This window comes from Mycteria americana, chromosome Z (assembly GCF_035582795.1).
Source record: "Mycteria americana isolate JAX WOST 10 ecotype Jacksonville Zoo and Gardens chromosome Z, USCA_MyAme_1.0, whole genome shotgun sequence".
Taxonomy (NCBI): domain Eukaryota; kingdom Metazoa; phylum Chordata; class Aves; order Ciconiiformes; family Ciconiidae; genus Mycteria; species Mycteria americana.
Window position 1 is genome coordinate 50,426,417 of NC_134396.1, and position 11,740 is coordinate 50,438,156.

The 11,740-nt window shown below is 34.4% G+C and overlaps 1 protein-coding gene across 5 annotated transcripts in view; it reads right to left on the reverse strand.

Moving 5' to 3' along the window:
* Positions 1–11,740, reverse strand: part of CHD1 (chromodomain helicase DNA binding protein 1) — a 56,933-nt gene that overhangs the window by 9,469 nt on the left and 35,724 nt on the right. For all 5 annotated transcript variants that reach the window (XM_075526661.1, XM_075526658.1, XM_075526660.1 and 2 more), the window contains 14 exons: positions 11,409–11,561; positions 10,843–10,914; positions 8,867–9,016; positions 8,122–8,270; positions 7,738–7,834; positions 7,553–7,648; positions 6,559–6,735; positions 6,209–6,369; positions 4,820–4,861; positions 3,961–4,091; positions 3,398–3,536; positions 2,521–2,671; positions 1,372–1,494; positions 946–1,083 (listed from right to left, as the gene is read on the reverse strand). In XM_075526661.1, the coding sequence (XP_075382776.1) occupies positions 946–1,083; positions 1,372–1,494; positions 2,521–2,671; positions 3,398–3,536; positions 3,961–4,091; positions 4,820–4,861; positions 6,209–6,369; positions 6,559–6,735; positions 7,553–7,648; positions 7,738–7,834; positions 8,122–8,270; positions 8,867–9,016; positions 10,843–10,914; positions 11,409–11,561 (1,779 nt within the window). The remainder of the gene's footprint in view (positions 1–945; positions 1,084–1,371; positions 1,495–2,520; positions 2,672–3,397; positions 3,537–3,960; positions 4,092–4,819; positions 4,862–6,208; positions 6,370–6,558; positions 6,736–7,552; positions 7,649–7,737; positions 7,835–8,121; positions 8,271–8,866; positions 9,017–10,842; positions 10,915–11,408; positions 11,562–11,740) is intronic.

An 11,740-nucleotide genomic window follows, 5' to 3' on the forward strand; every position in this document is an offset into this window, starting at 1 on the left:
CGCTTTAGTTAAAAATGACTATTTTTTATAGATGTCTCATGGTTCTTCTAAGGTTGACTCAGTTTTAACTATGTATTCACATAAGTATTTTTTCCTCTAGAGTAAGCTGACAATTACAATGGTTTGTAATAGCTTAAAATGGTTACATAAGACACTTCAATTTAGTTTATTTTTAAACCAAGTAGTAAGTATTTTAATGATACATATAGATTTGCACTGATTTATTTCAGCTACTTTAAAAGTCATAAAATCAGGTGTGACATGACCCTCAATTTTACCTAAATTTTTATCACACAGCAGAAACCACTGGAGAGAAATGTTAGAAATAAAAAGACCCAACACAAGCAGAGGCCTAAAGGAACACATCAGAAGTAACAGAACACAACAAAGTCACACAGTTGGTTAAATAGTCTTTTTTGGATAATGAAAGCCATGCCATATACAGGAGCTTTCACATGCAAGTCTTGAAATACCATTTATTCATGCTGCTCTTTCTAATTGAGCTTGATTTATTTTTTTCCTGAGCCTAAATTAAAAAAAAAACACTTTACCTGAAGAATCACTATCAGTAGTAATAACACATAAGCCAGCAACATTAGTTTTATAATTGTGTGGTACATTAGGTTTGCATTTCTAGCAGATACAATGCTGAAGAGTCTTTGAAGAATGCTGAAACTGAGCAATGCCACTTGTAATTAGACCACGACATTTTTTTATAATATAATTTGGAAAACTACTCATAATTCCTCAGCCACTGGCTTATTATTAAAATAAAATAGATAGTCTTCCATGTGCTTGTACTGGTGCAACATCAACTGTACTGGCCACAGGAAAAGGATGACATTCAGGTGCTTCAATTTTATTAAGTCAAGCAGAAGATAAAATAGAAATCAATACTAAGAAGAAGAACTGAACAGCCATCTTTACCATATGAAAGATATTTACCTTGTTATCCTCATCATCATCCTCATCAGATTTTTCCGAGGGTTGTGGTGAAGAATCACTTTTTATTTCTTCTTTTATTTTTGTAGCCTTTATCACCTTATTCTTCTTAGTTCTTGTTTTCCTCCTCTTTGAATTGCCCTGAATGCAAATTGGTCTCTTTAACAGGTCAACTGACAAACATGTTTGCACCACAGTTGCAAAAAAAGATTATTTTTTTTTTTTTACATCAAATAGAGGGTTCATTTTATTGAGAATAATACAATACAAAATTTGCAATTGAGTTAGTCTCATGTAATATGATTAGCAATACAGAGTAATGCTACACAAAGAAAAAGAGCAGAACTAAAAAAGAAAAAGAAAAGGCTCAGCTGATATGCCCGTAAGCATATTGTTTTATCTCACTAATGAATGCCAAATTTTACTTACTGCACCAGCAAGCCTTTGTGCTTCCTTCCTTGCAAGGTCTTTATTCAGTAATTTAATGAGGTAGTCTGCACGGGTCTGTAACTGCTTCGCTTGGGGTTTCTTATCTGGATCATCAGGCAAAATCTGAGGAGAACAACGGTAGCATCACAGCTATGAGCACATATTATCAAGTTTGGAAGATGCTAGCCTGGAGCACACAGAACAGAAAAACCTATGTAAAAGAAGGTGGAAAACAATCCACTTCAACTATACCTTGCAAATATGCCAGCATGCTTGAAGCAATGGAAAATTTCTTAAATGTTTTCATTTCTCTCCAATCATGCAGCCAATGCAGAGTCTTGGAAATTGCCTCACAGTTTAAAACAAACTCAAGAAACCAGCCTCAGATTTCTGTTTCCACTCTAATAGCTTATCTAAGAAATTCTGAGCTCCTGTACCAGTCATCCACAGAACTCCTGGCTCTGCCTCTTCATCTTCTAAATGCAGAACTCACTACAGGGTATTGCAGATGCCAAAAATATAAACGGGTGGTTTCAAAAAAAACAGGCAAATTAATGGAAGGCAGGAGAAGGAATCATTATTAAATGAATGTGGACACAACCCTAGCTCCTCAAATCCCAAAAACATAGGTTGTTGGCACTGGCACAAAGTTTAATTCACCCCAGTCTTTCCCTCAACACCTGTTGCTCACTATTGCTGAGGAGCTATTGCACTAATTTTAGTACAGCTATTCTCACGTTGTGAGTGAAAAGACAGCTTCAAGTGAAGAACCTGGGGATTAAGTGGGGATGGGGAAACCAAATCAAATCTCTAGAAAAACCTCCCTTCCAAAAGTTCGAGAACACCTAGTGGGCAAAACTAGAACATCTAAAATAGAGAAGGAAAAGACTGAAAAGAAAAATTCAAATGACAGAGGTCCAACTACATGGGAATATGTCAACATAACTGACTGCAAGCAGGCGTATTTCAACCGAATACACAAGAACTTAAAATCTGGTAATATACCACAAGAAGGATACTAAGAAGTACAACTGACATATAACATCTCTGCAATTACAGTTATCATAAAATAAACTTTCAGTAACTGTTCTTAGTAGCATTATTACGTAAACAAAAAGACTCCTTGATGAAATGTTGAAGATGACATACCTTCTGTGTCAAACTAAGATCAGGATCCATTTTTATCATTTCCCAGCTGCCATAACCATATTCATAGATGCCTATTAACAGATTGGAATCATCTTCCTTACCCCAATCTATATCAAAATGAGCAGCTTTGGTGTGGCATGGGATGACATATCTAGCAGAAATAAATTAGAAAGACAAATAAAGGATTTACTTCTGAAGTTTAGCAAGGGGGAAGGGAGCATACTAAAAGTGATGTAATTAGATTTATTTTCTCTGCTAAGATGCTGGTACATTTAGGAAATTAATCCAAATATTTATCATTATATTTTCTTAACATTTCTATAAAATATTTATTGAAATCAGCACTGAAATGTGTTTCAAAGATGATCAAGACTGAAATATGAAGAACAACCGCCATCTGTCTGTGGCCGTGAGCTGCTTCAGAGTTGGCTAACCATGAATAGAAGCATAAACCATCATCCAAGTGTAACTGCTAACTAAGTGGATAGCTTAGAGATTGTGATACACAAGGTGGCAAGGGAAAAAGTTCGGAGGATAAAAACAGCTCCTGCTGCACTTTAACAGATACTGCTTTCCCCTCAAGCAGAGATGACACATACAGCAGCTCTCCAGCAAGCCTGAATTCTAGTCCTGGTTATTATTAGCAACTGAACACCAGTAAATGTAAAAATTGAGAAGCCAAAGCTGGTACTGGCTTCTACGGCAAGGGAAGAAAGAAGAACAGATGTGGAGAAGGTTACTGCTGCCAGTCCTTACAGGGAATAGAGGGACAATGCTGTCACAATGTGCTTTGAGTCAAAGTTGTCTGAAAAAAGCTAATAAAACTTGAAAATTTTTCTACATTACTACTTCCTTTAAAAAAAAAATAAATCAATACCTTTTTCTTTCTTCTGGATCTGAAGGAATGGATTTATGCAATGGTGCCAACTCTTCTTCATGAGAGATGACTAGCTTTGCATTCACCTGCACTCCTGAGATTCGGAATGTTGGGCCCTTAACTTTCCCAAGTCTACCTCCTTAAAATAAATGACAAAGCTATTAAGATATTTACTTTTATGAATATCACACAGAAAAATGTAAAGAAAACAAGTCATATTGATGCTACAGCAGCAAATTTTCAATTATACCAAATTACTTTTTCTTAACCAAATGCTTGAATTAAGCTCCAGAATCAAAAGGTCTTCTAGATAATAACAGATTACTTTTAAATTTCACAGTAAAGCAAAAACATACTGCATTCTCCAATGACAATTCACACACAGAAAGGGGAAAAAAAGAAGTCATCTTACTATAACCCTTTTTTAAAACCACCCAGCATGCCAACATTTTTGTTTGTATTTTCCCCCAACAAAACTGTTTTCTGTTATGATCAGAGTGCAAGAAGAATTCAGACTTCATGACATTTTTTATTGCCCCCCAAGCCCCCTGAACACATTGTACCTGCTCTTTCTTGTCCAGATGAATTGTCCTTTAAAGCTTTAATGCATCCGTTATGTACAAGCTCTCCCAAACGTCTAAGATCTGTCTCTGATTTATCAACTAGCTCAGCATCTCTAGCTACAGCATCTAACCTGTAATAAAACAAATACACATTTTTATAGCTCTGAAACTTTGGTAATTGTGAATGACTCCTTCAGACTTTGAAACTAGAGAATTGATCATGTAAGTTATCAGTCACCTGCACTTGCTATGCTGTGTACACTTTTGATCCAAGAAAAAAAAAAATAAGTGATTCAGGTATCAGAGGACACTACAACAAGAACTATAAAGGACCCTAACCCTACAGTTTTGAGTTAAATTACTGTACGTCTCTTTAAAAAAAGGAATCTTTATATACAATATGCTCATATGGACTATAAATATTTTTTAAAGGAAAATAAGGAAAGGAAGTTTTTCTTAAAATATGGAATAATAAAGAAAGCTTAAAAATAAGAACTGACAATAAGGAAAATGTAAAACTAACTTTGACAGTCACAGTGGATAAACTGATGGGCTTTCAACAGACTATCGAACAAGACAGCTGAATGATTATCACCAATAAAGATTAAACAAGACAGCAGGTAAAGCATAAAGAAAGAGAGTAAGTAATCCTGCAAATTGAAAGGTTTGTTGTATGGCTGTTTGCATACATACCACACATAAAGAAATGGAAGATACTAAGCTAAAGTCATGTTACAGTCAAAGCAAAAGACTAGACATTGTATTTTTTCTTCAGCCTAAGGTTTCTTGGTATATTGTTCTAATTTTTGTGAAAACAACATTCCAAGTTGCTACACAAATAATAATCAAACAAGTTTACCTTTCAAGAGGGCCACCAAATTTCTTGTAACTCTTGATAAACCTAGAAACAGAAAATAATTTTGCCATTTAAATGTATGGTTAACTAACTAAATTGGTTTTAAAATTGTATTAATACAATTATTAATCTTAGTATAGTCCTATATGGCCAATGGAAGGGGGGGTAAAAAAAAAAAAAATAGAGCGAGTAGGGCAGCTTAGTATATCCAGATAACCCAAGTAAAGTCAGAGTTTTATTGGTTAAGAACTGATGTAAATAAAAAAACAGAAGGTACAATTTATTTCAGAAATCACTTTATTAATTCCACAAGACAGAAGATTGAGCAGCTGGTTGTGTCTAATGTCTAATCATAAAAATTTAATGTGGATTGACAGTAAATAGAGATTTCAGACATTATGTTATGCCTTATATAGTAAAAGGAGCAATCTGCAACAGGTTATTTGAAGATTTAGGAAAATATGACATGAAAGATACTCTCTGCAGAAATCTGCAAGTGACAGAAAGAAACTGGAGATACCTGGGATAGAAAGGAAATGAAATAAAAATAAAATTAAAAAAAAAAAAAAGAAAATTTCTTCAACAATCAAGGCCTCAAATTGCTAGCGCAATCACAAGAATAGCCTTGAAAAAAAGTACCAGTTCGCTGTGTTGTTAGATCAAATGGAAAGGCAAAAAGGATCTTTAAAGTTATTTCTCTAACCAAAAATATCTTGAAAGCTTTGCAGCATTTTAGGGAAACATGCATTCTTACATTTCAGAATCAAAGCAGCATTTCACAAACCCAACAAGGTAAAACAAAACAACTCCTCCTCCTTCTACCAAAAAAATATTTTAGCACCAAATATTGAAGGGACTTGCTACACAAGATTCAAACAGGTTTTTATATTTTTTTAGTTTAAAAAAGCATGATATAACCCAATTCAATTGCAGTGTCAAGAAGTTTAAAAAGAAAACAAAATCCACTCAAATTTTTGTAGTTGTCACCAAAAAGATTTACATATTCTTTCAGCATGGTAGTTTTTAGATAAAATGATGGGAAGCAGATTATTTTGCTTGTATGTTAAAAGAAAAGCTCTGCCATTCTAACAACTGTTTTTTGAAATCACTGTCTTCATGAGTTGCAGGAATTAACAAATTTAAAACAATCAAGAATATTTACAAACCTAATTTTATCCCTCATTAAAACAGGTTAAAATTCCTGCCATGTCAGACATGACAGTATGTCAGCACCACAAAGTACACAAGGTAATACATTAAATGCCTAGAAAAAAAAAAACTTCAAATAAATTCAGGAAAAATAAACTGCCTTCTGTACTTTCAAGCTCTATAATAATAATAACAAAAAATTCATGTTGTCCGTTTAAACATGCATGTCTCCCCGTATCTTACCGCCTGATCTCTGCATCGCTAAATCCTTTAATATTTTCTCGAGGAATCGTTCGTGGTCTTCCACGTTTTTTTGGCCTTTTTCTTTCTGAGATGGAGTCACTATCAGATCCAGAATATCTTCTGCTCCTACTGCGCCTCCCTTCACTTCCATTAAAGCTGATCTGGAATTTCAGAGTAAGTAGTTCAAAGCTACATGATTAACAAACATTAAGTGAAGTTTTACCTAGCCTGTCAAAAACATGTGTTCAGAAAAGGAAGGAAAAAAAAACCCCACGAACCCAAAACCAAAAAAAAACCCCCCAAAGTAAACCAACAGCAACATAAAAGTACAAGTCAGAGCAAAGAGACACCTGTTTTGCACAGTTTCTCATCCTTGGGAGCATGTATATTTCTTCAAGTTCTTTTTGCCTTTCCTCCTCTTCTATTCTTCGCCGCTGGACTTCCGGAATGATTTCCTCCCAATTTCTTGAATTTCTTTCTGGTTCCAACTCAATATCATCTTCATCCATATTGGAAAAGTTGGCCACCTTGTATAGCAGAATATATGTATTTTCATCAAATCACTACATGAGTTTATTTCAAAAAGACTGAGCAACTAATATTTTAGGAAAACAAAATTCTAGATGGCATATTTTATGCATTTATATATTTTATGTATTTATATATATGCTATTGTTTTATAATATGTAAACAATTTATATGTATAAAATGCTTCATGAAACACTGTCTTTAATGAAAGTATTTTTCTGCATTTATGAACCAGTCACAGACTCCATACAACATGGGCTAAGATGAAAAAAGATGAGAATCTTTTTCTTCTTTCAAAAGTTGACTAATACAGATGCATAATGAACACCTCCCTGATAGCTGTATGATTGCTGTTCAACTTCCTTTAAAATAGGGCTAACAACATTTGAATGCCCAAGTTAATGTGAAACTATAATAAAATAAGACTAAACAAATATGAATACACTGTAGAAATTAATATATGTTGCAAATGAATGGTCAGCATGAGAGCTATTTAATATTCAGCTGATCTAAACAAATACATCATGCTCTGCATTTTTTTTGCACCCAAATTGTAGTATGTTTAACTGATAATGCTTAAAATACCTGGCATTCAAGTTACTTCAGGGCTAAAAGCTATTTCTAGAAGTCATCAACTAAGAAATGTAAACTTTACATTTTGCATTCAACAATACCACAGCTGCTTAACACAAAGGCGGTAAATAAAACACCGAACTACCTAGAATTCTAATCATTAACACATTCATAAATATCTCTTATAGTACCGTTTAGAAAGGAAAGTGTAATTTTGATAGGAGGGAGGGAACAGAGCAATACCTTGAACTGTGAAAGCAACTCATCTCCTACAGTTAATGGACCTGGCTCATTTTCCCGAGTTTCAGCCCTCTTCAAGATTTCATCTATATCCATTTCCTAAAAAAGAAGTTGTTTCTCTTTACAATTTAAATAATTCATACATGTTTTTGGTTATTTTATCTATCTAGTCCAGAAACACTACTTACCTGGGGCTCCTGTTCTTCCCCTTCAGGTTCTTTAAAAAGTTCCTCAGCACCAAACTTCAAAATTGCTGATAGCTCCTCCTTATTAAAAGGTGTTGAGCTGAAATAAATGATGTTTCAGGAAAAACATTTTATCTTAGTAAGCTGAAAAAGTCCTCTATTATCATGAGTCAATTAAGCTTTCTTTTTACTTTTAAATAAAAACTATGTATTTTTTAATATAGATATTTAATATGCAGATAAAAATCTACAAAGACAATATACTTTGCATCTTTACTTATTTAACCTTATTTTGCCTTTCATTAACCAAGTAAAATAACTTACATTTTTACTTACTTGTCAAATATACTTAAGGGTAAATTGATATGGAAATAAATACAAATATACCTTGAAGGAGTAGAGCCTGTATGTAGTACGGTTTTCCCTGTAGTGTCCATTCTCTGAATTACTAAATGATCTAACACCATCTTTTTCTTGGCTCTTTCAAGAATATCTTCTTCTACTGATCCTTTTGTGACTAGCCGATAAATATTAACCTATGTATATTTTAAAAAAAGTAAGCAAGAACAAGGAGAAATCTCAGTCTTCACCACTATCTTCTGAATTTATTGACTGGTTTCAAGCGAGAAACACTAGTTCAAATCATGTTACCACAGTCTTTACATAAGTGTTTTAAAAAAACAGAAAAGTAAACTCTTAAATCTGTCTTTTTTATACTTCAGTGATTTGGCACAAGCGTTGCCATAGGCAAAACTGTCATATTTCCAATTATTACTGTATGCCTTCTGCAATAAAGAAACCTGAAAAGAACTAAGAAATATTTAAGCAAGAGGGATGTGCCTGATGTAGCAGTTATTTTCTAGAATGACATGATGCCAATGAATGTAGGACAGACAAGCCCACAACTCTTCTCCCTCTCCCATCCATATACCACAACTGCCATATTATCTCTCCATATAGGGAGATTTTAAAAAAAGAAAGTTAAACTAGCATTACTAACATTTTTGGACCTAAGCAGCAAGTATTAGTTATTCTTAAAAATACAAGAAGACTGAATGGTGCAGGCAGAGAGCAGACAGCTACTGTATGGAACGCTTCATCAGGTTTGGAGCTTCAAAGTGAATATGCGTACCTGTTTCTTCTGTCCAATCCTGTGCGCTCTAGCCTGTGCTTGCAGATCATTCTGTGGATTCCAGTCAGAATCAAATATAACTACAGTGTCAGCAGATGCTAAGTTGATACCTAACCCTCCAGCTCTGGTAGACAGTAAAAAGCAGAAGTCCTGAAATCATAAAATAAAAAATAGTTTTATATACAATAGTTGTAATATTCTTAAAGGAACTAATATGACACTTGTTTATGCAGTCTGTGGTGCAGACTACAAAACCATATACTACCAATTCTGTAACTGTTCTGTAGTTAAAGCTTCTTTAAGTATAAAGCAAACGTTGATATCAATTTCCTTCATAAATAGTTACTGATTTCTCAACAGTTTAAAGGAAACAGCATCCTAGAAGATGATCACCAACCAAAAAATCCCAACCAAACAAAAGACTGGCCAAAAAAGTACAAAACCCCTCCTGTTAAAGCCTTGTATGTTACTAAGTCCCTCTCTCACATCCCCTGCCCCAAGCCCTGGAAGACTAAGCAGCCATGTCAGAGCAGGGAAGATGCTTGAATCTACAGGTAACTGGTTAAGAGACAGGAAGCAGAAGTCCTCTGCCAGGTTCAATGCTGTTCAACATATTAATGAACAATATGAAAATGGAATAAGCAACAAGGTGAAAAAGCCTGTAGATGATATAGAATTATTCATTCAGAGACAACTATGAAGGACTGCAGAAGGATCTTGAGACATGCAATAAAACAACATATGAAATTCAAGACAAAGTAAAACAGCTTAAAAAAAAAAAATCCCAATTTTCAGTACAGTTACAGGAAATACCAAACCCTTATACTCAGGAATGAGTCCTGAGAATTGTGTTAGAAGTTTCCATGTAGACCTTAGCTCAGTAATGGTCAAAAACCATACAGAATGTTCTGAATTTTTAAGAAAGAAATAAAAAATAAAACTGAGAACATAATTTTGTTGCTGCACAAATGCCTCCATTTTTGCCTCCATTCTTGCCTCCATTCTGCCTCCATTTTTGAAATGCATGAAGTTTAAATTCCTCTTCATCTCAAAAAATGTACAGTGTAACTGCAAAGATTTCAGAAAAAGGCAACAATGTCTATGCTAGAAATCTGAAACGGAATTAACTTCTGTATATAACAAATATCTGAAGTTTACATTATGGAGTTAAGTCCTTTTCCCTCCATCATAGCAGAAACAAGCTCAGCAGCAACTGAGAAATGCTATCCTTCAATTACTGATTAAAAAAACCCCAAGAATAACCAAACAAAAAAACCTCCACAACCTCCCCTCCCCCAAATCTGCCAGCATAGGACAAAAGATTTAAGGTGATCAAAGGTATGGAATGGATTGTGTATTAGGAATGCTAAATAAGCTACAAATTTTCCAACTCAGAAAAGAAGGAATCTGAAAGACACCTATATATTCACAGGTTGCTCACAAAGAATGGCTAGAAATCAGTTCTTCACCGTTTCTTCCAGGGCAAGTAAGTAGGTGGCAACAAATGAAGGTAACAGAAGAGAGATTTGAAACAATTAAAGATGGTTGTTCATGCAAGGATATACACAAGTGAGTTCTGCCCATTGCCAAAGGATGTTTTTGATGCTAACTGCTTGTGTATGTTCAATGCTCTTGTAAACATTGTTGCATTAAGTTCTACACAGCGACATGGCTGAGGTTAAATTTCTGCAGCATTTATATAGTAATTAAAATTACTTTGATAAAGAGCATTACAGAAAAAAAAAAAATCTACACAACTGATTAAATACCATTTTCATAAGTTATGTGTTTTCTACCTAACCTTTTCCTAGAGAAAAAAAAATAGCAGATGTAAACCTTATTGTCTAGGCAACAACAATTAATTTTGAACCTTATTGATACATTCCTCACTTTTCTCAGCCTTCATTTTTTGTGCAATATTTTTTGTATTTCTCGGGAAAAAATAAAACAGATTCCTTAGGAAAAAAATGCCATACCTCTGATCCTTCTGCATTAAAATGATCCAGTGCTTGTTTCCTCAATTCCCCTTTTATTGATCCATCAAGTCTCTAAAGAGATTGAATACTACAGTTAAAAAGTAATTCTTACACTATGTTAAAAATCACAGCAACTTGAATTCTCAACTGCCAAAACTGTCACGTGAAGGAAAAAAAAGTAATGCAATACTTCACACAAATCTTTAATTCATCGGTTTAATTTCGAAATACTATTTAGCATATAGAAATTGCCAATCTTTCTAGAAAAATAACACTTTTTCTTATACCTTTTCTTAAGCAAACTGGTAAAGATCACATAATCACAAAACAGTTGAGGTTGGAAGAGACCTCTGGAGGTCATCTTGTCTAACTCCCCTACTCAGGCAGGGACAGCTAAAGCAGGTTGCCCAAGGTCATATCCAGGTGGCTTCTGAATGTCACAGAAGATGGAGATTCCATAACCTCTGGACAACTTGTTCCAGTGCTCTGTCACCCTCAGAGTAAAAAAAAGATTTTTCTTATGTTCAAGACCAAAGCTTCTTGGCTACTACCACCAAGATTCCTACCTGAAAGGGAAACTGACGATACTTCAGATATTCTGCTAGGATGTCCAGCATCCTCACCATCTGTGAGAAAATCAGAACTCTGTTGCCACGTTCTCGCAGACGAATCAGTAGCTTGTCAAGAAGGATTAGTTTCCCACTGCTACGTATTAAATGCTACAAAACCCAAGAAATACATATTACAAAATGAGTTCATCTCAACAGTAACACACACTGCAGTTGGTTAGACATTCACTTGAGGTTTGCTTTTCTTTCTATTGCTATGGGAAGAAAAAAAGGCAAATTCTGACATTCCTTAAGAATTTCATAGTTTAAAATATGCATACAATATATAG